Source organism: Neofelis nebulosa, chromosome 6, assembly GCF_028018385.1.
Source record: "Neofelis nebulosa isolate mNeoNeb1 chromosome 6, mNeoNeb1.pri, whole genome shotgun sequence".
In the NCBI taxonomy this organism is placed as follows: Eukaryota; Metazoa; Chordata; class Mammalia; order Carnivora; family Felidae; genus Neofelis; species Neofelis nebulosa.
In genome coordinates this window covers 39,197,071-39,222,491 of record NC_080787.1, presented here as the reverse complement: position 1 = coordinate 39,222,491, position 25,421 = coordinate 39,197,071, and the positions used below count along the sequence as shown (strand labels likewise).

Genomic DNA, 25,421 nt, shown 5'->3' with positions numbered 1-25,421 from the left:
GGTCAGACAGACCAATAGAGAGCCGGAATCCTGCAGGCCGCTGAAGCCGAAAAGTGACATCAGGCACTGGGCACACAGGTGGACCGGGAAGGCGGAGCTTGGAAGAGCAGGGAGGCGGGGCTGAAAGTTCCTTAACCCTGGGAGTGGAAGAAGCAGGTAAAGAAAGGGACCTATGGGGAAGGAAGAAAGAGTACTGTTTTCTTTCGGGAGGGAATGAGGTTCCTGAGCCTAATATTTTTTGGAAAGACAGAGCATATGTATTTATACATATAAATCTTTGAACTAAAAATAACGGCCATGTGGTGGTTGCAGCCCATTTTTAACATCTCCCAAATCAATGTCACTCTGGTTATTATCCTCCTCACCTTTCCCTGTTCCGTTTGGAGTCCGTTTGTTTGTTTGTTTGTTTGTTTGTTTGTTTGTTTTTTTGTTAAATCTATGAAGGAAGATCAATACGTATCCAATAGCCCAGGGTTGCTAACTGTTCAACACGTGAATAACGGTTGGTTCATAAGAGTCTTCCATTCGTCTGGTAATTGATCACTAGTAAAGGATTTGTTCTGGGGGTAAAATTCAAATGATTTAATCCGTGTTTCTATCATTAACTGCCACTTTCTGACTATGAGAAGCCAGATACTGACTGTTTAGGACATGCTCTTATTTTTTCCATCCAATTCAGACTACTAAGTAACATTTCCTGCCGGGACATAGCATATCTCCAAGGCGTGAATCACAAAGATTAAGGATATACCCCCAAACATCTTTAATCCCCTTTATTAATCTATTATAAATCTATCACCCTTGGATTCATTTTCAATCTAGTTTTCACTTGGAATGAGATTTGATACAGCATTTTGAATCCTTTGAATGTCTTGTCAGTGTTTTTTGCTCTTTGTGAGTTTCTGTGGTTGTATACTACAGTGATTGGGGTGGGCAGGGAGAATGAGGGGGTGGGCAGAGAGCACACCCTAGTCCAAAGTAATTTTTGTCCTAAAAAAGAACTGTTGACGTGGGCTGCTTGTCCTCCATCACGGCTTCTGTTTGCTGTTACAACACATCCTCCCACATATTGGAGAACATTTAAGGACCCCCTGTCTAAAAAAGAACATATGCCCTCCAATGGCCTTTTTCTATATAGACATTACCCCCTTTTTCAAGCTTCTTTTGTAAATTTTGCAACCATGATACTGTATGAAACGGGCTATTTTACTTTCTATGAATTTTTCAAGCTTTCATAGACTTTCTTAGTCTCAGATAGTCACCTTTATGGGCATTTAATCCAACAAACAAAAGCCCTTCTAGCCTTTTAATCATTTTAGCTGCCTTTCTTTGGCTTTTCTTTTTCTTCGAATGCAGTGACCAGCACTGCATACTGGGCTCCACGAGGAGTTTCCTGAGGTTTTTGTTGAAACTGATGCTTTGTCTTTATTCTGGACAGCCAGAACTTTTGCTGGCATTTTGGACTTTACAAGAGCTGGCATCTCAAAGAAATAATGTACAGCAACTTCTAGATCCCTTTCTTTGGTGGTAACTGGAAGTTCAGAATTGTGTCCCCCTGTGTTAGCTGCCTTATACTGTCCATGTGGCAAGTCACCTGCCACTTTCCAGCCTACACACATAGCTTTAGAAATATTCCAGAAGATGCTCCCTATTGACTTGACATTTCACTATGTGGAAAGCAGAGTATAATGTGTACACCAAAAAATGTCTTAAAGTATTCTTTTTTCTTAATTGTTTATGAGATGTTAAATAACACTGATTCCCAGGGGATGCTGTTAACATCGTTCAATCCAGAGACGTGCTATTATTCCTACTCTTTGTTTTCTACATCTAAGCCAGTTTCTCATCCAAAGGGGGAAAAAAATCACTCTTGTCATCTGACAAAAACTTTTTAAATAGTCTTTTTTTATGTTTATTTTTTTAAGTTTATTTATTTTGAGAGAGAGAGAGAGTGATCAGGAATGGGGTGGGGGCAGAGAGAGAGGGAGAGAGAATTCCAAGCAGGCTCCATGCTGTTAGCACAGAGCCTAGTGCAGAGCTCGAACTCATGAACCTATAGATTATTACCTGAGCTGAGATCACGAGTCACTTAACCTACTGAGCCACCCAGGCACCCCAGTGTTTATTTTTTGGGGGGGAGGGATAAGAGGGGGGTTTCTGTGCTGACAGCAGAGAGCCCAATGCGGGACTTGAACTCACAAACCATGAGATCATGACCTGGGCTGCAGTCCAACCTTTAACCAACTCAGCCACCCACGTGGCCCTTTAAATAGTCTTTCTTAAGCACCCAGCCACCTCAACCCAAATAGTCTCTATTAAGATAGTTGAGATTGTTGGGCCCTTTCTCACCACCACCACCATCATTATCAAAATCTAAACCAACCACATCTATACAGCAGCCTCCTATTGGTCCTCCCTGCTTATACTCTTTCCCCCTTAGAGTCTCTTCCCCAGAGAGCATCCAGAGAGAGCCTTCTAAAATGTTAGTCACAACTGACAACAGCCAAAGTATGTAAAGAGCCCATGTGTCCATTGATTGATGAATGGATAAAGATGTGGTATATATACAATGGAGTATTACTCGGCGATCAAAAAGAATGATATCTTGCCATTTGCAACAATGTGGATGGAACTGGAGGGTATTATGCTAAGCAAAATAAGTCAGTCAAAGAAAGACAAATATATGATTTCACTCATATGTGGAATTTAAGAAAAAAAACAGATGAGCATAAGAGAAAGGAAGCAAAACTAAGATGAAAACAGAGAAGGAGACAAACCATTAGAGACTCTTAAATACAGAGAACAAACTGAGGGTTGCTGATGGGGTGTTGGGTGGGGGGATGGGCTAAATGAATAGTGGGCATTAAGAAGGGCACTTGTCGGGATGAGCACTGCGTGTCACATGTAAATGATGAATCACTAAATTCTATTCCTGAAATCATCATTACACTATATGTTAACTCACTTGGATTTAAATTTAAAAAAATAATAAACATGTATATTTCAGGGGAAGAAAAATAAAATAAGATGTCAGTCACCTTATGTCACTCCTCTGCTCAATACCTTGCAATGGCTCCATCACATTTGGCATAAAATCCAAGCTCCTTAAAAGACCCCTCCACTCTCTTTCTTGCTTAATCTGCTCCAACCGCACTTACTGGCAGTTTCCCTGTTCCTTGAATCCTCCAAGCATGTTCCTACCTCCAGGCCTTTGTATTAGCCATTTCCTCTGCTTGGAATTCTCTCGCCACAAATATCTGGATGGCTTGCTCCCTCAGTGTCTTCACAATTGGGGATGCCATCCCTGACCACTCATCTTAAATAGCGGTCCCCACCACTCTATTTTTCTTTAAAACCCTCTCAGGGCGCCTGGGTAGCTCAGTCGGTTAAGCGGCCGGCTTCACTCCGGTCATGATCTCACAGTCCGTGAGTTCGAGCCCTGCGTTAGGCTCTGTGCTCAGAGCCTGGATCCTGCTTCAGATTCTGTGTCTCCTCTCTGTGCCCCTCCCCTGCTCATGCTCTGTCTCTCTCTGTCTCAAAAATAAATAAAAACATTTTAAAAAAAAAGACATGATCACCACCTGGCCTATTATGCACTTCTCTGTTGCCCATCTCCATCCCTAGAATGTAAGCTCCACTGGGGCAGGGATTCTGTCTGTTTTGTTTCCTGCTCTTCTCACCTGGGATAGCACTTGGCACATAGTCGGTGCTTAATATTGACTAAGTAGGAAAATGAAAAGTATAAACTGTTCTTGTCCTTTGGCTCTATGTTGTTCATAAACATTTTGCTGTTGTTGGAAAACATGTTACAAACCATGTTTTCTAACACCTACTAGGATGCGTCCACTTTACCAAAGACGACAAGCTTGCCTCTACTCTTGGTTGAAGAACAGTCTCTCTTCCTATCTTGGAAAGACTGTCCTCTTCAAACTCTTTTGCAGCTTCTAGGCCAGTCTTCTCATACTTTAATATGCATGTGGATCACATAGAGATCACATTAAAAGCCCAGATTCTGATTCAGCGTGTCTGGGCTACAGCCTACGATTCTGCATTTCTTTTTGGGTTGTTTTTTTTTTTTATGTTTATTTATTTTTGAGAGACAGAGAGAGACAGAGAATGAGCAGGGGAGGAACAGAGAGAGAGAGAGAGAGACAGAATCTGAAGGAGGCTCCAGGCTCCGAGATGTCAGCACAAAGCCCGACACGGGGCTCAAACCCATGAACCACGAGATCATGACCTGAGCCGAAGTCAGTTGCTTAACCGATTGAGCCACCCAGGCGCCCCTACAATTCTGCATTTCTGATAAGCCCCCCCGTGACACTGATGCTGCTTATCTGTGGACCTCCCTTCATAGATCTGTTTCAAGCACCTTATGGCCTTTGACCCTTGAGTTTATCTCAAGGATTTGATTATTTTTTAATGTATTTTTTTAAAGTAATCTCTACACCCAATGTGGGGCTCAGAGTCACAGCACCGAGGCCAAGAGTCACATGCTCTACGGACTGAGCCAGCCAGGTACCCCAGGTTTGATTATTTTGAAAGTATGAATAGAAGACTCTCAATGTAATCTGCCCGCAAGGTTTAAACCTTCCCCTCCTTAACTGCATCTTCATTCAAAGGAGAGTAAAACAACTCAGTCGGGGGACAAAGTAGAGTTAAGGGAATGATCCATGTGTGGGTTGCAGGTGGATTCAAAAGAGGTGGGTGTATCCCAATCCTTAGAGAAAGTTCTGTGAAGAGATAAGCCCTGAGTAGAGACACCATAGGAAAAAGAAAGAGAGGGAGAGAGGGGGAGAGAGACTTGAAGAATAGTAAAAAGGAGCCTGATTGGGGAAGATAAAAATTGAGGAAAAAGCCTTTGGACTTAGTTACCAGGAGATCACTGGCAGACTTTAACCTCTGCAAAGGAGTGGAGCGGACCCTGTAATGAGAAGAAGGGTTAAGACAGGAGAGCAAGGAGCAGCCCTCACAATGCACCACAGAATGTTCTGTTGAGTTACCAAAGGGATGGTGAGGTCAACCTGGGATCTAAAGGCAACAGAGCTTTCTCGATATCTAAACAACCTCTAGAAAGAGCAAAATGAGAGAAATCAGTTATATTAGAGAAGGCAAAGCGATAAGCAAAAAGACTGAAGGAACAAGAGGTTGTTGGAGTAAAGGGCGTTAGAGTGGTCACAGGGGAGCCTGGGTGGCTCAGTCGGTTAAGTGTTCGACTCGGTTTCGGCTCAGGCCATGATCTCACGGTTTGTGAGTTTGAGCCCTGCATCAGACTCTGTGCTAACAGTGTGGAGCCTGCTTGGGATTCGATCTCCCTCTCTCTCTGCTCCTCCCCCGCTTGCACTCTATCTCTCTCCATCTCTCAAAAATGAATAAATATTTTAAAATTTTTTAAAAAATAGATGGGTTGGGGCGCCTGGGTGGCGCAGTCGGTTAAGCGTCCGACTTCAGCCAGGTCACGATCTCGCGGTCCGTGAGTTCGAGCCCCGCGTCAGGCTCTGGGCTGATGGCTCGGAGCCTGGAGCCTGTTTCCGATTCTGTGTCTCCCTCTCTCTCTGCCCCTCCCCCGTTCATGCTCTGTCTCTCTCTGTCCCAAAAATAAATAAAAAAAGCGTTGAAAAAAAAAAATTTAAAAAAATAAAAAATAGATGGGTTTTGTCAGACTGAAGAAAACATAGGAAAATTAAGGAAATTTTGTTAGGTGGTGGAATTATATATCTTTCTATTTCCAGAATTTTTCTTTTTCGCTATTTTGAAATATATGTCAGATATTTAACCTGGGGTAGGTAAACTTTTTCTATAAAGGGCCAGACTGTAAATATTTTCCACTTTCCCAGCCATACGGGCTCTGTTGAAACTGCTCAACTCTGCCCTGTAGCATGAAAGCAGCCACAAACAATATGAAAATAAACTAGTGTAGCTGTGTTCCCACAAAACTTTATTTTTGGATGCAGAAATGTGAATGTTATGTAATTTTCACATCATAAAATATTAGTTTTTCAGTTTTTTTCTACTATTTAAAGATGTAAAGACTAAATAATAATAATGATATAATAATAATTAGAAAAATAGGGGCATCTGGGTGGCTCAGTCAGTTAGGCGTCCGACTTTGGCTCAGGTCGTGATCTCACAGTTTGTGAATTTGAGCCCCATGTCAGGCTCTGTGCTAACAGCTCAGAGCTTGGAGCCAGGTTCAGATTCTGTGTGTGTGTCTCTCTCTGCCCCTCCCCCACTCACACTCTGTCTCTCTCTCTCTCTCTCAAAAGTAAATAAACATTAAAAAAAAATTTTAAGTATAATAATAATAATAAATAATAATGTAAAAACCATTCCTAGTTCACAGGCCATACCAAAAAAAGCATGACAGATTCGGTTCATGTGTGGTAGTTCGCCAACCCCTGCAATAAAGAATAAATAATAGGGGCACCTGGGTGGCTCAGTCAGTTAAGTGTCTGACTTCGGCTCAGGTCATGATCTCACAGTTTGTGAGTTCAAGCCCCACGTTGGGCTCTGTGCTGACAGCTCAGAGCCTGGAGCCTGCTTGGGATTCCGTGTCTCCCTCTCTCTCTGCCCCTCCCCTGCTCACTTTCTGTGACTCTTTGTCTCTCAACAATAAATAAACATTAAAAAAAATTTTTTTAGATAAAATAAACATAAAAAAAGAATAAAGAACACATAAGAACAAGGTTAAGAAACAAAAAATTTACAGTAAACCTGAAGTCCCCTTTTTGTTCCTCCTTGGTCCTGTTCCCCTCCCCTTCTCCGTGGAAACCACAATCCTGAGTTATGTGTTCAGCTTTCTATGCATGTTGCAAACTTTCACTTTACGTATGAATGTCCATAATCATGTTTTTCACATTTTGAAACTTTATAAATAGCACCACACTACACATAAACTTCAGCCACTGGCTTTTTTCATTCAGTATTCTGTTGATAAATGGAGTTTAGTTGATTCATAGTAGCTCTAATATTGTGTTCCACTCTGTGAATATTCCTCAATTGTTGTCTCTAATTTTTTTTTTTATTTTGAACAGTGTTCAGTTAACATTCCCCTTCCTCCTCACTTTAGGTACAACCACTGTGCAGGGTTTTGTATTGTCCTCTTGTCTTTCTTTATACTTTTCCACCTACGTTCATAACCTTAAATAATGTATTCTTTATAGTAATGCCATTGTATTGTACCTATTCTGTTTCTTGCTGCTTTAAAAAAAAAAAAGATTTTTAACGTTTATTCATTTTTGAGAGAGAGACACAGCATGAGTGGGGGAGGGGCAGAGAGAGAGTGAGGGAGACACAGAATTGGAAGCAGGCTCCAGGCTCTGAGCTGTCAGCACAGAGCCTGATGTGGGGCTTGAATTCACGGACCGTGAGACCATGACCTGAGCTGAAGTCAGACGCTTAACTGTCTGAGCCACCCAGGAGCCCCTGTGCTTGCTGCTTTTAGACAACACTGGGGTTTTGAGATTTAGCTTTAGTTCACATTGATGAGTGTAGTTTGCTCATTTTCACTGCTGTACAGTATTCCACTTTATAAACAGCACAGGTTCAGGGAGACTGGGTGGCTCCGTCCGTTGAGCGTCCGACTTCGGCTCAGGTCATGATCTCACGGTTCATGAGTTCGAGCCCCGCGTCAGGCTCTGTGCTGACAGCTCGGAGCCTGGAGCCTGCTTCAGATTCTGTGTCTCCCTCTCTCTCTGCCCCTAACCCACTCACATTCTGTCTCTGTCTTTCTCAAAAATAAATAAACATTTAAAAAAATTTAGAAATAGCACAGTTTATCTGCGTGACTACTGATCAGCACTCAATTGCTTCACATTTTGTGCTAGTGTGAACTCTGCTGCTATGCACACTCTCATCCATGTCTCCTGGATAAGTGCACAGGGGGAAGGGTTTCTCTAGGACATCAATGTAGGAGTGCAATTGCTGGTCTGCGTGCATGTGTTCAACTTTGCAAAATAGTGTTCAGTTGTGTTTCTTTTTAAAAATGTTTATTTTCGCCCTGCAAGCAGAGGCAGGGGGGCAGAGGGAGAGGACAGAGCATCTGAAGTAGGCTCTACACTAACAGTAGTGAGCCCAAAGTAGGGCTCAAACTCAGGAACTGTGAAATCATGACTTGAGCTGAAGTTGGACACTCAACCAACTGAGCCACCCATGCACCCCTCAATCATGTTTCAGAGTGGTTGTACTACTTTATTCTCCTACCTGCATGGGATGAGAGTTCCATTTTCATCGCCTACAACATGGTTTCAACAGTAAATAAAAATTGAGGAGAGAAAGCTGGTTCAAAGCCAGATCCTTCAAAGTTGGGTTGAACAGGAAGCAGAAAAATAGAAATCTTAGTGTCTGTTCAGTCACATCCAAGTCTCTCTTCTTTCCTTCCTTTTTCTCGCCACTCTCTTGTGTGAGTGCTCTGTACTGAAAGCAAATGTTTTGTTGTTCAAAATTATGGAGATATCTTGAAGAGAAAATCATGGAGATGGGAGGTATTGGGCTTGTAATCAATAACAGGAGTGGACCACCTTGGTTTGAACTATTAGGAATCCTAGAAAAAAACATCTCCTACGATTCTGTCAAGCAGGTCCTTCTTTTTTTCCTTCCCTTCTTTCCTCTTTCCTATCTTCCTTTCTTAAACTTGCACATGATACCAATTCAAGACATCCAAATAGGTATGTAATAGGTTGAATGGTGGCCTCCCAAAAGACATGTCCGCATCCAAATTTCTGAAACCTATGAATGTTACCATATTTGGAAAAGGGAGTCTTTGTGGAAATAATAACGTTAAGAATTTTGAAACGAGATTGTCCTGTTTTACTTGGTTGGGTCCTAAACCCAATGACAAATGTCCTTACAAGAGAGAAGACACAGACAGAAGAGGAGGAGGTGGTGTGACTATGGCAGCAGAGATTGGAGTGATGCAGTCACCAGTCGAAGAATGCCTGGAGCTACCAGAACCCAGAAGAGGCACGAAAGGATTCCTCCTGAAATCCTCAAAGGGAGCACGGCCCCGCCAGCACTTTGATTGTGCTCTCCCAGCCTTCAGAACAGTGAGAGTACAAACTTGTGTTGTTTTATGTCACCAAATGGCAATTTGATGCAATAGTCTTAGGAAATTAACCCAGGATGTAAAGAAAAAGTTGGTCTCCCTCTCATCTTTGCCCCAGAGCCACCCATATATCCTTCAGCGGCAACCACTGTTGCCAGTTCCTTCTGTGCCCCCCTTCTAGAGATATTCTTACAGAGCCCCTTAGTAGGGGCAGGGACATTCAAGATCACTTTACAAGTGAGGAGTCTGAAGTTCAGAAGAAGAAATTGCTCAAGGACCTGGTGAAGAGGAACAGGAACTCACATTTCCTATCTCTTGGTTTAATCCTCCTTTGATGTAAAAGAAGTTATCTAGGAACAGATTTTGATGTAAGGATAGGGAGAGAGAAGAGGAGGATATTGGGCGAAGGAAGGGTAGGTAATGTCATCGAGATGAAAAGGAGCGTAAAAACTGCTATTATTTACCCTCAGGTTGGCCGCAGTTCAATGTAGCACTCCAGCAGATCATCGCCAGACTCTGTAGACAGAAATTAATCCTTCCATCCAACTAGCTTTTCCTTAGCATGTACTATATTCCAGGCACCAAACTATATTAAGAGCTGTGAAGTACAGCTCCTGCCCTTAACAAACGTATAATCTAGTACAAGAGTCGGGCTCATAAGTAAAGCAGTGTGATAAGTAATAAAAGTAAGAAGTGTGCACTATATCAAAAAAAAAAAAAAACAAAACAGAGTGAAGTGTGGTCCTCTCTGTTTAGGAAGCTGGGAAAAGTCTGGAAGGATGAGTAGGAGTTTTGCAGGTAGAGAGGGCAGGAAAAGCATCCTAGGCAGGAGGATGAAACATTTATGGAATTGTGGTCTACAAGAGAAGTTGCATTTGAAAAACCACATAGGAGACGCTGTCAGTGCCTCACCCACATCCCTCGACCTCTATGTATGCTCTCTTTGCCCAAAACTGGAAAGAAAAAAAAAAAAAACAGTGCACAAACTCCCAGTGTACTATTAGTGCCTAGGAGTTAACTCCTCCCGGGAGCAGCCCTCAACCAACAACTCTCAGGAGTTGGTGTGTAAATTCACCAGCTCCTTCACCCCTCAGATGGGATCATTCTGAGGCATGTGTTGCCCAGTTTCTTAACAGGATTAAGCTCCTCTTAGTCACTGTGGTAGTTAGCTTAATAGCTCATCCTTTATGGGCTACATTCCTCCCCTGTATCACTTTCCACCTCTTCTCCACTGGTGTTTCCATCACCTCCCAAATAAACTACTGGCTCTCAAGTCCTTGTCTTAGAGATTGCTCCCAGGAGAGTCCGAACTAAAATAAAATCTAAGTGGCACTACGTGGGAACAGCAAAGAGTGCGCAGAATGGGGTGCAGTGCTGATAGATACTGGAGCAGGGAACCATCATGGTGGACTTCTAATGCCACGTGAGAGTTGTGGTACCTTTTCCTGTAGACAAGTGGACATTCACTGAAAGTTTAAGTAGGGGCATAGCACGACCAGATTTGCATTGCAGAAAGACCACATATTCAACCGCTAAATGGCTTTCACTACACTTAGTATAAAACCCAAACTCCTAACCATGCCCGAAAAGGTACTGCTGGCCCGGCACCTGCCTGCTCCCCCATCCACTGAAAACTGTTTGATTTGGCAATTGTAGAGTTATTATGGACCCAAATGGCTCAGCTGGGCAGAGCCACATGAAGAGTTACGGTAGACTGGATTATTGTCCTCAGTTCTTTCCTCCATCTTCCTACGTGACCTTGCATGCATGAGGGTGGATGGAGTATATAGTTCCCTGCTAGACTTCTTCCGGCCGATGGAATGTGAGCAAAAATGCCAATGTACCTGAAGAGGCATCATATATTTTTTTGTTCACTCCGCTGCACTCCTACCATTCACCATCGTAGCATACTCTGGGAGCTGCTGGTCCCAGGTGGAGAAGAGACGTGTGTAGCAGACAGAAACCCAGACTGGAGCCCGGAACTAAACCCAGCCGACATGCAGCCTGAAGCATGAGTGAGAAAAATAGGTGCTCGTGGTCGTAAACCACTGGATTTTGCCTCATTAGTGTGGTAGTAACTGATTACGACAGAAGTGAAGTGGGCCATGAGAAAAGCGAGCCAGGGGTACTCTTGCAAGAAATTTAGCTGTGGGGGCGCCTGGGTGGCTCAGTTGGTTGAGCGTCTGACTTTGGCTCAGGTCATGATCTCACGGTCCGTGAGTTCGAGCCCCGCGTTGGGCTCTGTGCTGACAGCTCAGAGCCTGGAGCCTGCTTCGGATTCTGTGTCTCCCTCTCTCTCTGCCCCTCCCCTGCTCACATTTTGTCTCTCTCTCTCTGAAAAATAAACAAAAAAAATTAAAAAAAAAAAAGACGTTTAGTTGTGAAAGGAATGAGAGCCTAGTGTCCTCCTCCTCCTCGTTGTTGTGGTTCCCTTTCGGTTCTTTAGCTGCCCATGATATAAGCCCCTTTCCCATGTATGGAGAATTTTCCAGTCTATGAAACCTTGTGGGAAGCACAGCCCACCTCCCAGGACTGTGTAGCCCCAAACGCCCGCTCCTCACTTTCCCATCTTTCCTCGTGAACGAAGTCATGCACTTGTGTCATAGGCTCTGCTAATAAAATCTGCCCAGCCTCGGCTTTGAACGAGGAGGAGTTTGTGAGGCGAAGAAACACTGGCAGAAAGGAATCATTCTCTGGGTGGGCAGTGCCAGTTGTCACAGCCACGCTCAGTTTGGGGGGGAACAGCCAATGGCAGCGGCACCCGGGTCAGTGCCCCAAGGTCTGTCGGTGGGACTTGAGCGTCAAATGCTCCTCGGTGGCACTAGCAGCGTCTGTAGTAGTCTGGCCCTGTGGTAAGATGTTGGCAACCCCCCGGACAGAGCTCTGAATGCGGGGCGGCGGGCTGACTGCATTCGTGGCCTCAGTTCTTCGCCTCTCCCTGCATCCATGTTGTCTTGTCAGACCTTCCCATTCTGAGGCCGGGCTCACCCCTGGGACTTGCTTTGGTCAAGGGATGTTAGCAAACCTGACAGAAAGAGGCTTGAGAAGCGCCTGCGTGATTGTGCTCGCTCTCTGTTCCAGCCTGTCTGGGCAGCTGGAACAGCACACGGCAGCCTGGGGGGCTGACACACGGCAGAAATTTACTTCTCACCGCTCCGGAGGCCGGAAGTCCAAGATCGGGTGCCAGCGTAGGTTGGGTCTGGCTTTAAAGGCCGTCTTCCGGGTTGCGGCCTGCTGACTTCTTGCTGTGCCCTTATGTGGTGAATGAAGCGAGAATCTCCCTGGGACTTCTTTTATAAAGGCACTCATTTTGGGGGTGCCTGGGTGGCTTGGTCTGTTAGGCAGCGAACTCTTGGTTGCGACTCAAGTCATGATCTCACGGTTGGGGAGATCGCGCCCACATGGGGCTCTGCGCTGACAGGGTGGAGCCTACTTGGGATTCTCTCTCTGCCTCTCTCTCTCTCTCTCTCTCTCTCTCTCTCTCTCTTTCTCTCTTTCTCTCTCTCTGCCCCTCACCTGCTCTCAGCTCTCGTGCTCTCTCTTTCTCTCTCAAAATAAATAAATAAACTTAAATTTTTTTTAATTAAAAAAATAATAAAGGCACTAATTTCTTCATCTCTTCACGAGGGCTCCACCTTCATCATCTAATCACTCTCCAAGGCCCCACTTTCTAATACCATCACCTTGGGCATTAGGTCTTCAACCGGTGAATTTTGGGGGTGTATAAACATTCATTCTGTAGCACTCGCGCTGGTGTCCTCACCATCGCCATTAGAATATGTCCAGGCTAGCCTGTTGACTGATGAGAGACGCGCGACATTAGGCCTAGTCTCCCCGAGTCATCCCAACCGAGTCCATCCTAGATCAGCCAGCAACCAGTTGAGCCTCAGAATATGAATGAGCTCAGCCAAAATCAACACAACTCTCTCGCCAGCCAACAGTTGACCCCCAGACACTTCAGTGAATTCACCTGAGCCCAGCTCAGCTCAGCCCCAGATAAACTGAGCTCCATGGACTTATGAACGAAGTACTGTTCATTGTTACATGCCACCGGGGTTTTGGAGTTGTTTGTGTGGCGTTATTGTAGCAAGAGATAACTGACAGTTCTCTAGCCCTCTCCACAATCTATGAGCTATGCCCTTTTCTGCTTAAATCAGGCAAATGATCGGTATCTTTTGCCCTCTCCGACTAACACAGAGAAAGACTGAATGTAAATTAGAAACACAGGATCAAGGGAGAGATCAAGGTGGGAGAGATTTTAGCATGCTCTCAGACAGAGGATTAGAGGCAGTTGTATTTGTTAGGATGTAAGTGTGCCTGCAAAATAACAGTGCTTTATTTATTTTTTTAATGTTTGTGTTTTTTTTTTAATTTTTGAGAGAAGGAGCGTGAGCAGGGGGTGGGAAGAGAGAGAGGGAGACAGAGGATCCAAAGCGGGCTCTGTGCTGACAGCTGAGAGCCACATGCAGGGCTTGAACTCATGAACCATGAGATCATGACCTGAGCTGAAATCCAATGCTCAAACGAATGAACCACCCAGGCGCCCCCAAAATAACAGTGCTTTAAAGATGATAAAAGTTGGGGTGCTGGGTGGCTCAGTCACTCGGGCATCTGACTTTGGCCCAGGTCACGATCTCATAGTTCGTGGGTTCGAGCCCCACATCAGGCTCCGTGCTAACAGCTCAAAGCCTAGAGCCTGCTTCGGATTCTGTATCTCCCTCTCCCTCTGTTCCTTCCCTGCTTGCACTCTGTCTCTCTCACTTTCAAAAATAAATAAACATTAAGAAAAATTTAAAGATGATAAAAGTTTATAGTTTTTCTCTCTCATGTAAAAGCCTAAGCTAGTGTGGGTATCTCTGCTCCATGAAATCTTCAGAGACCTAGGCTCCTTCTGTCTATGCTCTACTATGCCCTTGCCCGGCGAGTCCAAAATGACTCCCAACCACATCAATGTTCCAACCACTGGGAAGAGGGAAAGGGAGAACAGGACTTTCTCCTTACTATCTGGTGCGCTTTTTTTTTTTTTTTTTTTTTTTTTGAGAGAGAGAGAGAGAGCACATGTCCGTGTGAGCAGCTAAGGGGCAGAGGAAGAGGGAGGGAGAGAATCTTAAGGGAGCTTCATGGCCAGCACAACCCATGCAGCGCGTGATCCCACAGCCATGAGATGTGACCTGCGCTGAAATCAAGAGTCAGACGCTTAACTGACTGAGCCACCCACATGCCCCACTCTCTGGTACTTAGGTTCATTTTGTCCCCTTTCAACTCCTTCTTAGGAGTTGGTCACATGACCACATTCAGCTGCAAGGAAAGTTGGGGAAAAGCAAACCTTATCCTGGCCAACCGTGTAAATACCTAAACATTCTGCTTCTGTGAAAGAAGGGGCGAACAGGTAGCCCTGGTTCCTTCTATGTCAGAGGAGAAAAAGAGTAGTTAACAGAGCAAGATATGTATGGCAGACTTTATCAGCCACTTCCTTGCTTCTCCTTGTTAAGGGGACTCTGGGGGGGGGCAGCTGTATTCTGGGCATAAATCACAATATGACTAAACCAGTTATGGCAATTCTACTCAGCTTTGCCAGGAACTGGCTTCCCCAGCCTCTCTTGAAACTATGGGTAGTCACGTGAACCAGTTCTGACCGACAAGTCATGAGAGGAAGGCTGCTGAGGGGTTCTGGAAAGTGCTTTCCTTCCTATGAAAGAGACGGACACGGGGGAGAGCTTACTGGCACACTCCTGCTTGGGATATTGGTGCGAGGCACTGCGGCTGTCGGCTTATGACCACAAAAGAAAGGCCAAGAGAATTACGGATGCCATCCGACAGCCCGACACCTTTCTGAGGATTTGAATGACCTTGAGAGGACTGCAGGGTCTCAACACCACCCATCACCTACACGGCCACCTCTGTATTTTCTTTCTTAACAAAGAGTAATACCTTTATCATATAAGAAACTCATACAAATTGGAAAAAAATAACTAACATCTTAATACACAAATGTATCAGGTAAAGGACATAAATAACTCGTAAGAAGTAATAAAAGTAGTTAACAAATACTTTTAAAATATTCAACCTAAAGAGTCATCAATAAGATGTACAAATCAGAACATGAATTTTCACTTACTGTATAGATTGAGTAGAAAGAATACATTTAAGAAATTAGTGTTTTTTTAAGTTTATTTCTTTTGAGAGAGGGAGCGAGAGAGAATCCCAAGCAGGCTCTGCACTGTCAGCGCAGAGACCAATGTGGGGCCTGAGGTTACAAACTGTGAAATCATGACCCAAGCCGAAATCAAGAGTCAGATGTTTAACCAACAGAACCACCCAGGCGCATCCCCCCAAAATAATTTTTATTTTATTTTTTTTTAATTTATTTTTTAATGTTTATTTATTTTTGAGACAGAGAGAGACAGAGCATGAATGCGGGAGGGTCAGAGAGAGAGGGAGACAGAATCCGAAGCAGGCTCCAGGCTCTGAGCTGTCAGCACAGAGCCTGACGTGGGGCTCGAACTCACGGACCGTGAGATCATGACCTGAGCCGAAGTCGGATGCTTAACCGACTGAGCCACCCAGGCGCCCCCCCAAAATAATTTTTAAATAGTACTAAAGGATGGCCTGCCTGGCTGGCTCAGTCGGAAGAGCACGCAACTCTTGATCTTGGGGTCGTGAGTTCAAGCCCCACCTTGGGTGTAGAGATTACTTAAAAAAATAAAACATTTAAAGAAAAAAAGAAAAGAGGAAGATGTAGGGATGGTGTCGGCCACATTTCCCTCCTTTATCAAGAAAAGCAGGGGTTCCTTGTTGGCATCCCACTCCTGATGTTGGCTCAAGATAGGCACGGTTCGTGAGTTCCAGCCCTGAGTTGGGCTCTGCACTGACACCACAGAGCCTGCTTGGGATTCTCTCTCTCTCCCTCTCTCTGCCCCTTCCCAGCTCGTGCTCTCTCTCTCTCTCCATAAAGAAATAAACTTAAGGGGCGCCTGGGTGGCTCAGTCGGTTAAGCGTCCGACTTCGGCTCAGGTCATGATCTCACGGTCCGTGAGTTCGAGCCCCGCGTCGGGCTCTGTGCTGACAGCTCAGAGCCTGGAGCCTGTTTCAGATTCTGTGTCTCCCTCTCTCTCTGCCCCTCCCCTATTCATGCTCTGTCTCTCCCTGTCTCAAAAATAAAATAAAAAATGTTTAAAAAAATTTATAAAAAAAAAAAAGAAAGAAACTTAAATAAATAAATAAATAAATAAAATAAACTTTAAAAAAAAGGGAAGGAAATGAGTATTGAGAACAAAGCTTATGGCGTCTGCTACAACACAGCTTAATGAGGAGTGGTTTTGCATGCATAATAAATAGTTACCCCTTGGCATAAAGCAAAATGGTAGCAAAAATACTTACACAGTGGAATGCTTACTAGTTTCCAGGCACTGTTCTGAGTGTTTTCAATATATTAACACAGGGGCTCCTGGGTGGCTTAGTCGGTTAAGCGTCCGACTTCGGCTCAGGTCACGATCTCGCGGTCCATGAGTTCGAGCCCCGCGTCGGGCTCTGTGCGGACAGCTCAGAGCCTGGAGCCTGTTTCAGATTCTGTGTCTCCCTCTCTCTGTGACCCTCCCCCGTTCATGCTCTGTCTCTCTCTGTCTCAAAAATAAATAAACGTTAAAAAAAAAAATTAAAAAAAAATATATATATATTAACACATATATTAACTCATTTAGTCTTCACAACGACTTGGAGGTAAATGCTATTGTTATCTTTGTTTTATGTATTTTTTATTGTACTTCATATACTCACAGTTAGACTTAACCATAATCCTTGGGGCATGACATATTCCTCATTGGTCCATTCATGGCTCTTTTATTTATTTTTTAAGTATTAGTTATTTTTAGTAATGTAATAGGTACCTTCAAATCCTCCACCCAAAATAAAATTAGGATCTTGTCAGTAATTCATACCTTATTGTCTGATCTGCTTAAGCCATTTCACTTCCTCCCTGGTCTGAGGTGACCATCATCTAGAATCCTAAATTCATCATTCCTCTGCTTTCCTTATATAGTTTCCTCATAGAGGTTTGTAAGGTGGTTTTTTTTTTTTTTTATCATTTATTTATTTTTGAAAGACAGAGACAGAGCACAAGCAGGAGAGGAGCAGAGAGAGAGGGAGACACAGAATCCGAAGCAGGCTCCAGGCTCTGAGCTGTCAGCACAGAGCCCAAAGCGGGGCTTGAATCCATGAACTGGGAGATCATGACCTGAGCCGAAGCCAGACGCTTAACCGACTCAGCCACTCAGGCGCCCCTGTAGGGGTCTTTTTAAGATTTTTTAAAAAGTAATCCAGGGGCACCTGGGTGGCTCAGTCGGTTGAGCATCCAACTTCGGCTCAGGTCATGATCTCAAGGTTCCTGGGTTCAAGCCCCACGTCAGGCTCTGTACTGACTGCTTGCTCAGAGCCTGGAGGCTGCTTCAGATTCTGTGTCTCCTCTCTCTACCCCTCCCCTGCTTGTGCTCTGTTCCACTCTGTCTCTCAAAAAATAAATAAATGTTGGGGTGCCTGGGTGGCTCAGTCGGTAAGCGTCCGACTTCAGCTCAGGTCATGACCTCACGGTTCGTGAGTTCAAGTCCCGCATCGGCCATTCATGCTCTGTCTCTCTCTCTGTCTTAAAAAATAAATCAAATATTAAAAAATTAAATAAATAAATAAATGTAAAAAAAAAAAAAGATTTTTTTTAAAAGTAATCTCAACACCCAATATGGAACTCGAATTTACAACCCTGATATGAAGAGTCGTATGCTCCACTGACTGAACCCAGGCACCCCAACAGTTTTATAGTTTTATTGCACCTATACATATAGTCATAAAATGTGAGTATGATATAGATCTATAGTTGTTGTGTGTTTTTTTTAACGTTTATTTGTTTTTGAGAGACAAAGCATGAGCAGGGGAGGGGCAGAGAGAGAGGGAGACACAGAATCCCAAGCAGGCTCCAGGCTCTGAGCTGTCAGCACAGAGCCCGACGTGGGGCTCGAACTCACAGACCTCGAAATCATGACCTGAGCTGAAGTCAGACGCTTAACCAAATAAGCCACCTAGGCGCCCCTAAATATTTTTTCAGCATTTAAAATATCAATATTCGAGGCACCAGGCTGGGTCAGTTGATGGAGCATGTGACCCTTGATCTTAGGGTCGTGAGTTGAAGCCCCACGTTGGGCATGGAACCTACTTTAAAAAAAAATGTCAATATTCAAAGATGGAATCAGAATCACTTCTAGTGGTGTACTTGTTGAAATAATGTCTCATTTTCAGAACATTTCACAAATAAACAAAAAAGACTGTTGGGATCACTTTTTTTTTTTTTTTAAGTAGGCTTCAGGCTCAGCACAGAGCCCAGTCCAGGGTTGAACTTACGACTCTGAGATAAAGACCGGAATGCTTAACTGACTGAGTCACTCAGGCACCTCATCGCACTATTACCAACTACTTTTCATGGTAACATTTGTAGCTCTTGGTTTAGACGACGACAATTATCTGGCTGTCCTTCCGCAATGCTGGCTTAACCATGTGGGGGGCTACAAAGATACTGTATTAAAGAAAGCTACCCCGACAACATAAAGGGAGCCAATGGGAGATACTTAATGATCTGATTTATTAGACTTAATAAAATAATTATATTTTCATAAACCCATTTTTATTAAAATTGTGTGCATGTGTAGCACTAGTTAATATTGAAAGGCTTATAGTAAACACAGCAGTCCTCCGCCCCCCACTCCCAGTCATAGTTCCCACAGGCATCCGCCTTCAGTTCTTCCACTTCCCCTCCTACTGACCTCATTATCTCTAAACTATACACTTGTATTAATACTTCTTGCTTAATCATTTTTAGACAGTATCTATTGGCTTCCCACCCTGATAGATGAGGACTTCTTACCCCTGCATACATATCCACTGTCTTCCTCCCCACTCCCCGTAGCATCATTCATGACTGTATCAAGACTATAACTGGGACGCCTGGGTGGCTCCGTTGGTTAAGTGGCCGGTTTCGGCTCAGGTCATGATCTGGTAGTTTGTGAGTTGGGGCCCCCCGTGAGGCTCTGTGCTGACAGCTCAGAGCCTAGAGCCTGCTTCGGATTCTGTGTCTCCTTCTCTCTCTGCTCCTCCCCAACTCATACTCTCTCTCCCTCTCTCTCTCCCTCTCTCAAAAATAATAAATAAGCATTAAAAAAAAAAAAAAAAAAAAGACTGTAACTTCACAAGTGGTATCAGTAGTCCAGAGAAGAACATGATGGTGATTGGACTATGGTGGTGGCAATGGAGGAGGGAAAAACAATGACTGATTCAAGAGATATGTGGGAGGGAGAGGAGATGGAACTTAGTATTTGGGGATGTAGGATAGGAGAGAGAGGGAAGGTACAAGAGTCGCCTCATTAACATAACAAAGGACACCTCTATCATTCTCTACACTTAGGAAGTTCCAAGGGCTTGGGGAGCTGTGAGCCAGAACCAGGGATGAAGACCAAATATATATTTCTTTTTTTTTTTTTAATTTTTTTTTTAACGTTTATTTATTTGAGACAGGGACAGACAGCATGAATGGGGGAGGGTCAGAGAGAGAGGGAGACACAGAATTTGAAGCAGGCTCCAGGCTCTGAGCTGTCAGCACAGAGCCTGATGCGGGGCTTGAACTCACGGACCGCGAGATCATGACCTGAGCTGAAGTCGGATGCTTAACCGACTGAGCCACCCAGGCGCCCCCCAAATATATATTTCTTATAATAAATCACAATATCACACTCAGCTATTACCTCTCCAAATATGCTACCCTATTCTTCTGTCTCCTCCCTTCCTTCTCCTTCCACCTCCTCTTTCCTCCCTCTTCCTCCTCCTCCTCCTCCTCCTCTTTCTTCTCTTCCTCCTCCTACTCCTTCTTTCTCTCTCCATCTTTCTTTCTCCCTCCCTCTCTCCCTCTCTCGTCAGACCATCTTATTATATTCTTCATGTCTCTTAACTTCTCATCCATATTTTCCATCTTACCACCTCTCTGTGCTACGATCTGGATAATTTCCTTTGACCTGTCTTCTGGTTAACTAATCATCACTTTGTCTGTGTCCAATCTGCTACCAAATACACCCATGAAATTTTAATTTCAGGTCTTGAGGTTTTCCTCTCTAGAAATTCTATTTGCTTCTCGTTCAGGTCTGCTAGGTTATTTTCTATGGATTCCTGTTTTTACATATACTTTCAATATTGCCTTTTATTTACATAAATGTGTAATCAAAGGGAATTCTGATATAAGCTATAACATAGATGAGCTTTGAGTAAATTACACTAAGTAAAATAAGCCAGAAACAAAAAGATAGATACTGTATCATTCCACTTTACTACTCTGAATATATATCATCCAAGTATATTATGTATTATATCCAGAATAGTAAAATTCATAGGAAAAAAAAGTAGATGGGGCGCCTGGCTGGCTCAGTTGAGAGAGCATGCAACTCTTAATCTCAGAGTCATGAGTTCAAGTCCCACATTGGGCATAGAGCCTACTAAAAAAAAAAACAAAAATTGTAGAATGATGCTCATCAGAGGTTGTGGGGGAGGGAAAATAGTTGTTTAATGGGCATCCAGTTTCAGTTTTGTAGGATGAAAAAGTTCTAGAGAATGGCTGCATAACAATGTGAATATAGTTAACATTGAACTGTACGCTTTAAAAATGGTTAAGTTGGTGAGGCACTTGGCAGGTTCTGTTGGAAGAGCATGCAACTCTTGGTCATGAGTTTAGGCCCCACATTGGGTGTGGAGATTACTAAAATAAATAAACTTTAAAAAATGATTAAGGTGGTACATTTTACGTGTACTTTACACATTAAAAATAAAATATAAATAAAATAAAAATTTAAGAAAATAAAAATTTTAATGCAAAAAATGTAGTAACTATAATTGTTTCATAAGTTGATATTTTTCGCAGTTCTGTTTCTGCTGTTATTTCTGCTGGTTGTCACTTGCAGTGCCTTGTTCCTTGCATGCTGGGTTCTTTTTTACTGTGTGGTACCCATCGTCTATGCAGTGATTAACTGCTGGAGATTCTTTGAGGACCAACACAAAGATGCATTCCTCCAGAGAAGATGTGAATTTGCTGCTACCAGGAACTTAAGAGAATTCCAGTTCAGAACTACTTTATTTTATTTATTTTTTAATGTTTATTTATTTTTGAGAGAGAGAGACATATACACACAGAGTGCAAGCAGGGGAGGGGCAGAGAGAGAGGGAGACACAGAATCTGAAGCAGGCTCCAGGCTCTGAGCTGTCAGCACAGAGCCCGATGTGGGGCTCTCACCCACAAACTGCAAGATCATGACCTGAACTGAAGTCCGACACTTAGCTAACTGAGCCACCCAAGCGCCCCTCAGGACTGCTTTAAACTAGACTCCTGGTAAATTAAAAGCTTTTTTGAATACTTCATAAAATTTGGGCTACAAATCCACAAAAGGATTAGCTATGGTTACAATGTCTCAAGGGGAGTGAGTTTTCTCCCCTTTTGTGCAGTGTAGTACTAAGTTGTCTTCCTTGGAGCTCTTGAGAGAAAGATGTGGGGTCAGGTTTACTTCTGATTCACACTTAATCATAGCCCTCTGGGCAACGGGCATGACAAATGCAAGGAAGGCTTTCTAATAGACTCCCCACCTTGGTGGATCCTGAGCTTTGATTTCATTCACCCTTAGCCTACAGCACATAACGTAATTCACATTTGCTCAGACTGGTGAATACCCTCAGAGCAAAATCGACTTCCATGCTTTCTTACCTCTCCCATAGACTGTCTTCCCACCTCCTACTTTGTCAGCTCTTCTGTGCTTTTAAGAATATTTTAAAACTATGGTGTCTAGCATTTTTTAGTTGCTTTAAGCAGCAAGTTGGCCCCGATAACCTAACCAATCAGAGATCCCTCTATCTTTATTTCCTTTTCACTGATTTCTGCTCTTCTGTTTATTTTCTTCCTCCTATTTTTTTGTTGTTCTTATTATTGGGGTTTTTTTCCCCTTAAGTTTTTTAGTTGAACACCCAGCTCATTGTTGCTTTTTCTTTTCTATTGTTAGGCAATCCTCTCCTGAAGGCTCCAAATTTCCCTTAAAGTATACCTTTCTTTGTATTTATTTTATTTTATTTTTTTAAATATGAACTTTATTGTCAAATTGGTTTCCATACAACACCCAGTGCTCATCCCAACAGGTGCCCTCCTCAGTGCCCATCACCCGCCCTCTCGTCCCTCCCACTTTCTTCGTATTCTTTCAGTTTTGATACATAGTGCAGGAGTGATTGGGGAAAGCCAGTTGGTGTCCACCTGTTTTCGTCAACGCCTCACGCCAGCGGCGATACTGTACTGATTTTCTCCTGAGACACCTGCACTCGAGGTCTGGCAAGTGCCGCCAATTTTCCCTACCAGGGTGCAGCAGTGCTGGGAGAAGAGAAGAGCGTAATTTAAACTACCTTCTCTACCCAGTGTTTCCTACTACTGGCTACCTGTGAAAATCACCAGGAAGTCATGAAAAATACCGATTTCTGAGTAGCACACGCAGGAGGTTCTAACTGGTCCGGGGTGGAGCCTGGGCCTGGGTACTTCATTGATTCTAATGTAAAGCCAGGGCTGAGAACCGCTTCTCTAATCACCTGCTCCTTGCCACCCGCCCCAGACTGCATCCTCCCTCCTCCCCACTCACACTCCCAAGCGATTTTATTTTTTTTCTTTCCAAAATTTTATTTAAATTCTAGTTAGTTGGGACACCTGGGTGGCTCAGTCCATGAAGTGTCCGACTTCGGCTCAGGTCATAATCCCCCGGTTTGTGGATTCAAGCTCCATATCAGGCTCTCTACTGTCAGCATGGAGCCTGCTTTGGATCCTCTGTCTCCCTCTCTCTCTCTGCCCCTCTCCCACTCACACTCATGTGCTCTCTCTCTCTCTCTCTCTCTCTCTCAAAAATAAACATTTAAAAATAAATAAATAAATTCTAGTTGTTAACATATGGTGCAATATTGGTTTCAGGACTAGAATTCAGTGATTCCTCACTTATATACAACACCCAGTGCTCATCACAAGTGCCCTCCTTAATACCAATCACTCATTCAATCCGTCCCTCACCCACCTCCCTCCATCAACCCTCAGCTTGTTCTCTATGGTTAAGAGTCTCTTATGGAGGGCCCCTGAGTGGCTCAGTCGGTTGAATATCCAACTCTTGATTTCGGTTCAGGTCATGATCTCACAGTTCATGGGTTCGAGCCCCACATCTGGCCCTGCGCTGACAGTGTGAAGCCTGCTTGGGATTCTCTCTCTCTGCCCCTCCATCGCTTGTGTGCACACACGCACTCCCTCTCTCCCTCAAAATAAATAAAAACTTAAAAAAAAAAAAAGCCTCCTATGATTTGTTTCCTTCACTTTCCCCCCCTCCCATATGTTCATCTGTTTTGTTTCCGAAATTCCACATGAGTGAAATCATACGGTATTTGTCTTTTTCTGACTTATTTCGCTTAGCATAATACAATCTGGCTCCATCCACATCACCACAAATGGCAACATTGCATCCTTTTGATGGCTGAGTGATATTCCATGGTATCAATACCACATCTTCTTTCCATTCATCGGTCGATAGACATTTGGGCTCCTTCCATAGTTTGGCTACTGTTGATACTGCTGCTGTAAACATTGGGGTGCACGTACCCCTTTGATTCGGTATTTTTATAAACTTGGGGTAAATACCTAGTAGTGCAATTGCTGGGTTGTAGGGCTATTTTTAACTTTTTGAGGAACCTCCATACTATTCTCCACAGTGGCTGCCCTGGTTTGCATTCCCAGAAACTGTGCAAGAGGGTTCCCCTTTCTCCACACCCTGACCAACATCTGTTGTTTCTTGTGTTGTTAACTTTAGCCAGTCCAACAGGTGTGAGGTGGTATCTCATCATGATTTCGATTTGTATTTCCCTGACGATGAGTGCTGTCGAGCACCTCTTCATGTCTGTTAGCCATCTGATGTTTTCTTTGGGAAAATGTCTACTCCTATCTTCTGCCCATTTCTCAACTGGATTATTCATTTTTAGGGTGCTGAGCTTGATAATTTCTTTACAGATTCTGGGCACTGAGCCTTTATCAGATATGTCATTCACAAGCAATTTTAAAGCCTTCTGTCTTCCCAAAGCTGTTGTTTCCTTGTTTCCATATTTCTCTCTATTGTTTTTCCAGGGTGCATTTGGGGCAGGAGGCAGAAACTGTGATCATTTATCACATTGGCAGGAACCGGAATTCTCCTGTATCTTGTTCGTCATCACAGGAAGTCTCAGCATGAGACAGCAGCACTGGTTTGGGATGACTGCCAAAATGGGCACCGTGTTATCAGGGGTCTTTACCATTGTGGCCACCAACATGTACCTCATCTTCGAACACAGATACATAAGGAACAACAATTGCACTGATAACCACCTACAGAACAAGAGTGCAAGTGTCCTGATAAGCCAGTTCATCATCTGCTGGGCTTTCAATATGGTCTTCTTCCTGTCTTTCATTACCCTCATCATCAGCTGCTTCCTCCTCTACTCAGTATATGCTCAAATACACAGGGGCTTGGTGATCTACATCATCTGGATCCTTTTCTATGAAACTGTAAACATTATAGTACAAATCTTTACCAACAATGACTCTGTCGTTGAAGAGGTCAGAGTCGTGCGCTGGTTTGGCCTGATGTCCCGTATTTTCATGCACTGCTTCTGGATATTCTATGTCATCTCCTATGCCCACATAATCTATAAAAGTAAAAGCCCAGGGAATATAATTTCCTACAACAGACGTATTTCGACAGGCAATGGAGAGTTCCTACGGCGGAAATCAAAGATCATCAACTTTACCCGACACTATCATGGATGATGTTTGCCCTTCTCTCCACTGATGGTCATTCTAGTTCCATCTCTTTCACTTTTGCTGATCTGTTCAGAATAGAGGCCCTACTGCCATCTTTTTGGGAGAAGTGGAGAGAAATGTAATTATAATCCCAATGGGGACCACCTGCTCAATCCATAAGGGCGTTTAGTGAAAGTCCATTGTTATTTGCCAAGCACTTCTTGGGTTCCTCCTTTGTCTTCTGGTCAGTGCCATCTTAGAGGTCAAAATAAAGAGGGTAAGGGAATGAAATGAAGCTGAGTTGCAGTCTGGCAATCCTTTCACCTTGTTATATACCTTCATCAGCCTTCGACCCACAGCTCTAATTCAACCCTGGGACACGGGCATATCTGTATTTATACCTCAGGTAGCTGTAGTGTAAGGGAGACTGGTGGTGTCTTGGGGTAGCTTTGTGCCATGGTCTTTCCCCCTCTGTCCTCTGTGCTATATTCCAGATAAATAAAAGAATAAAAGTAGAGAAAACCA

The 25,421-nt window shown here is 43.7% G+C and overlaps 2 protein-coding genes and 1 long non-coding RNA gene across 3 annotated transcripts in view; 2 read left to right on the top strand and 1 right to left on the bottom strand.

Annotated features, from left to right (window-relative positions):
- Positions 1–67: 67 nt before the first annotated feature.
- The window catches only part of TMEM217B (transmembrane protein 217B), a 40,179-nt gene continuing 14,825 nt past the window's right edge, over positions 68–25,421 (top strand). Inside the window, exon 1 of the mRNA XM_058733773.1 lies at positions 68–156. The gene's annotated coding sequence lies outside the window, so the exon portion shown is untranslated. The remainder of the gene's footprint in view (positions 157–25,421) is intronic.
- Positions 74–25,421, top strand: TMEM217 (transmembrane protein 217). The gene is made up of 2 exons (XM_058733771.1): positions 74–156; positions 24,246–25,421. Exon 2 carries the CDS (start codon positions 24,345–24,347, stop codon positions 24,921–24,923), a length of 579 nt encoding a protein of 192 aa, XP_058589754.1. The 5' UTR covers positions 74–156; positions 24,246–24,344; the 3' UTR covers positions 24,924–25,421.
- LOC131514141 (uncharacterized) overlaps positions 25,029–25,421 on the bottom strand; it is a 35,769-nt gene continuing 35,376 nt past the window's right edge. The window contains exon 3 of the long non-coding RNA XR_009262953.1: positions 25,029–25,151. This is a non-coding gene — a long non-coding RNA (uncharacterized LOC131514141). The remainder of the gene's footprint in view (positions 25,152–25,421) is intronic.

Coding starts and splice junctions, on each gene's coding strand:
- TMEM217 (XM_058733771.1), top strand. CDS start 24,345: ATGAGACAGCAGCACTGGTTTGGGATGACTGCCAAAATGGGCACCGTG.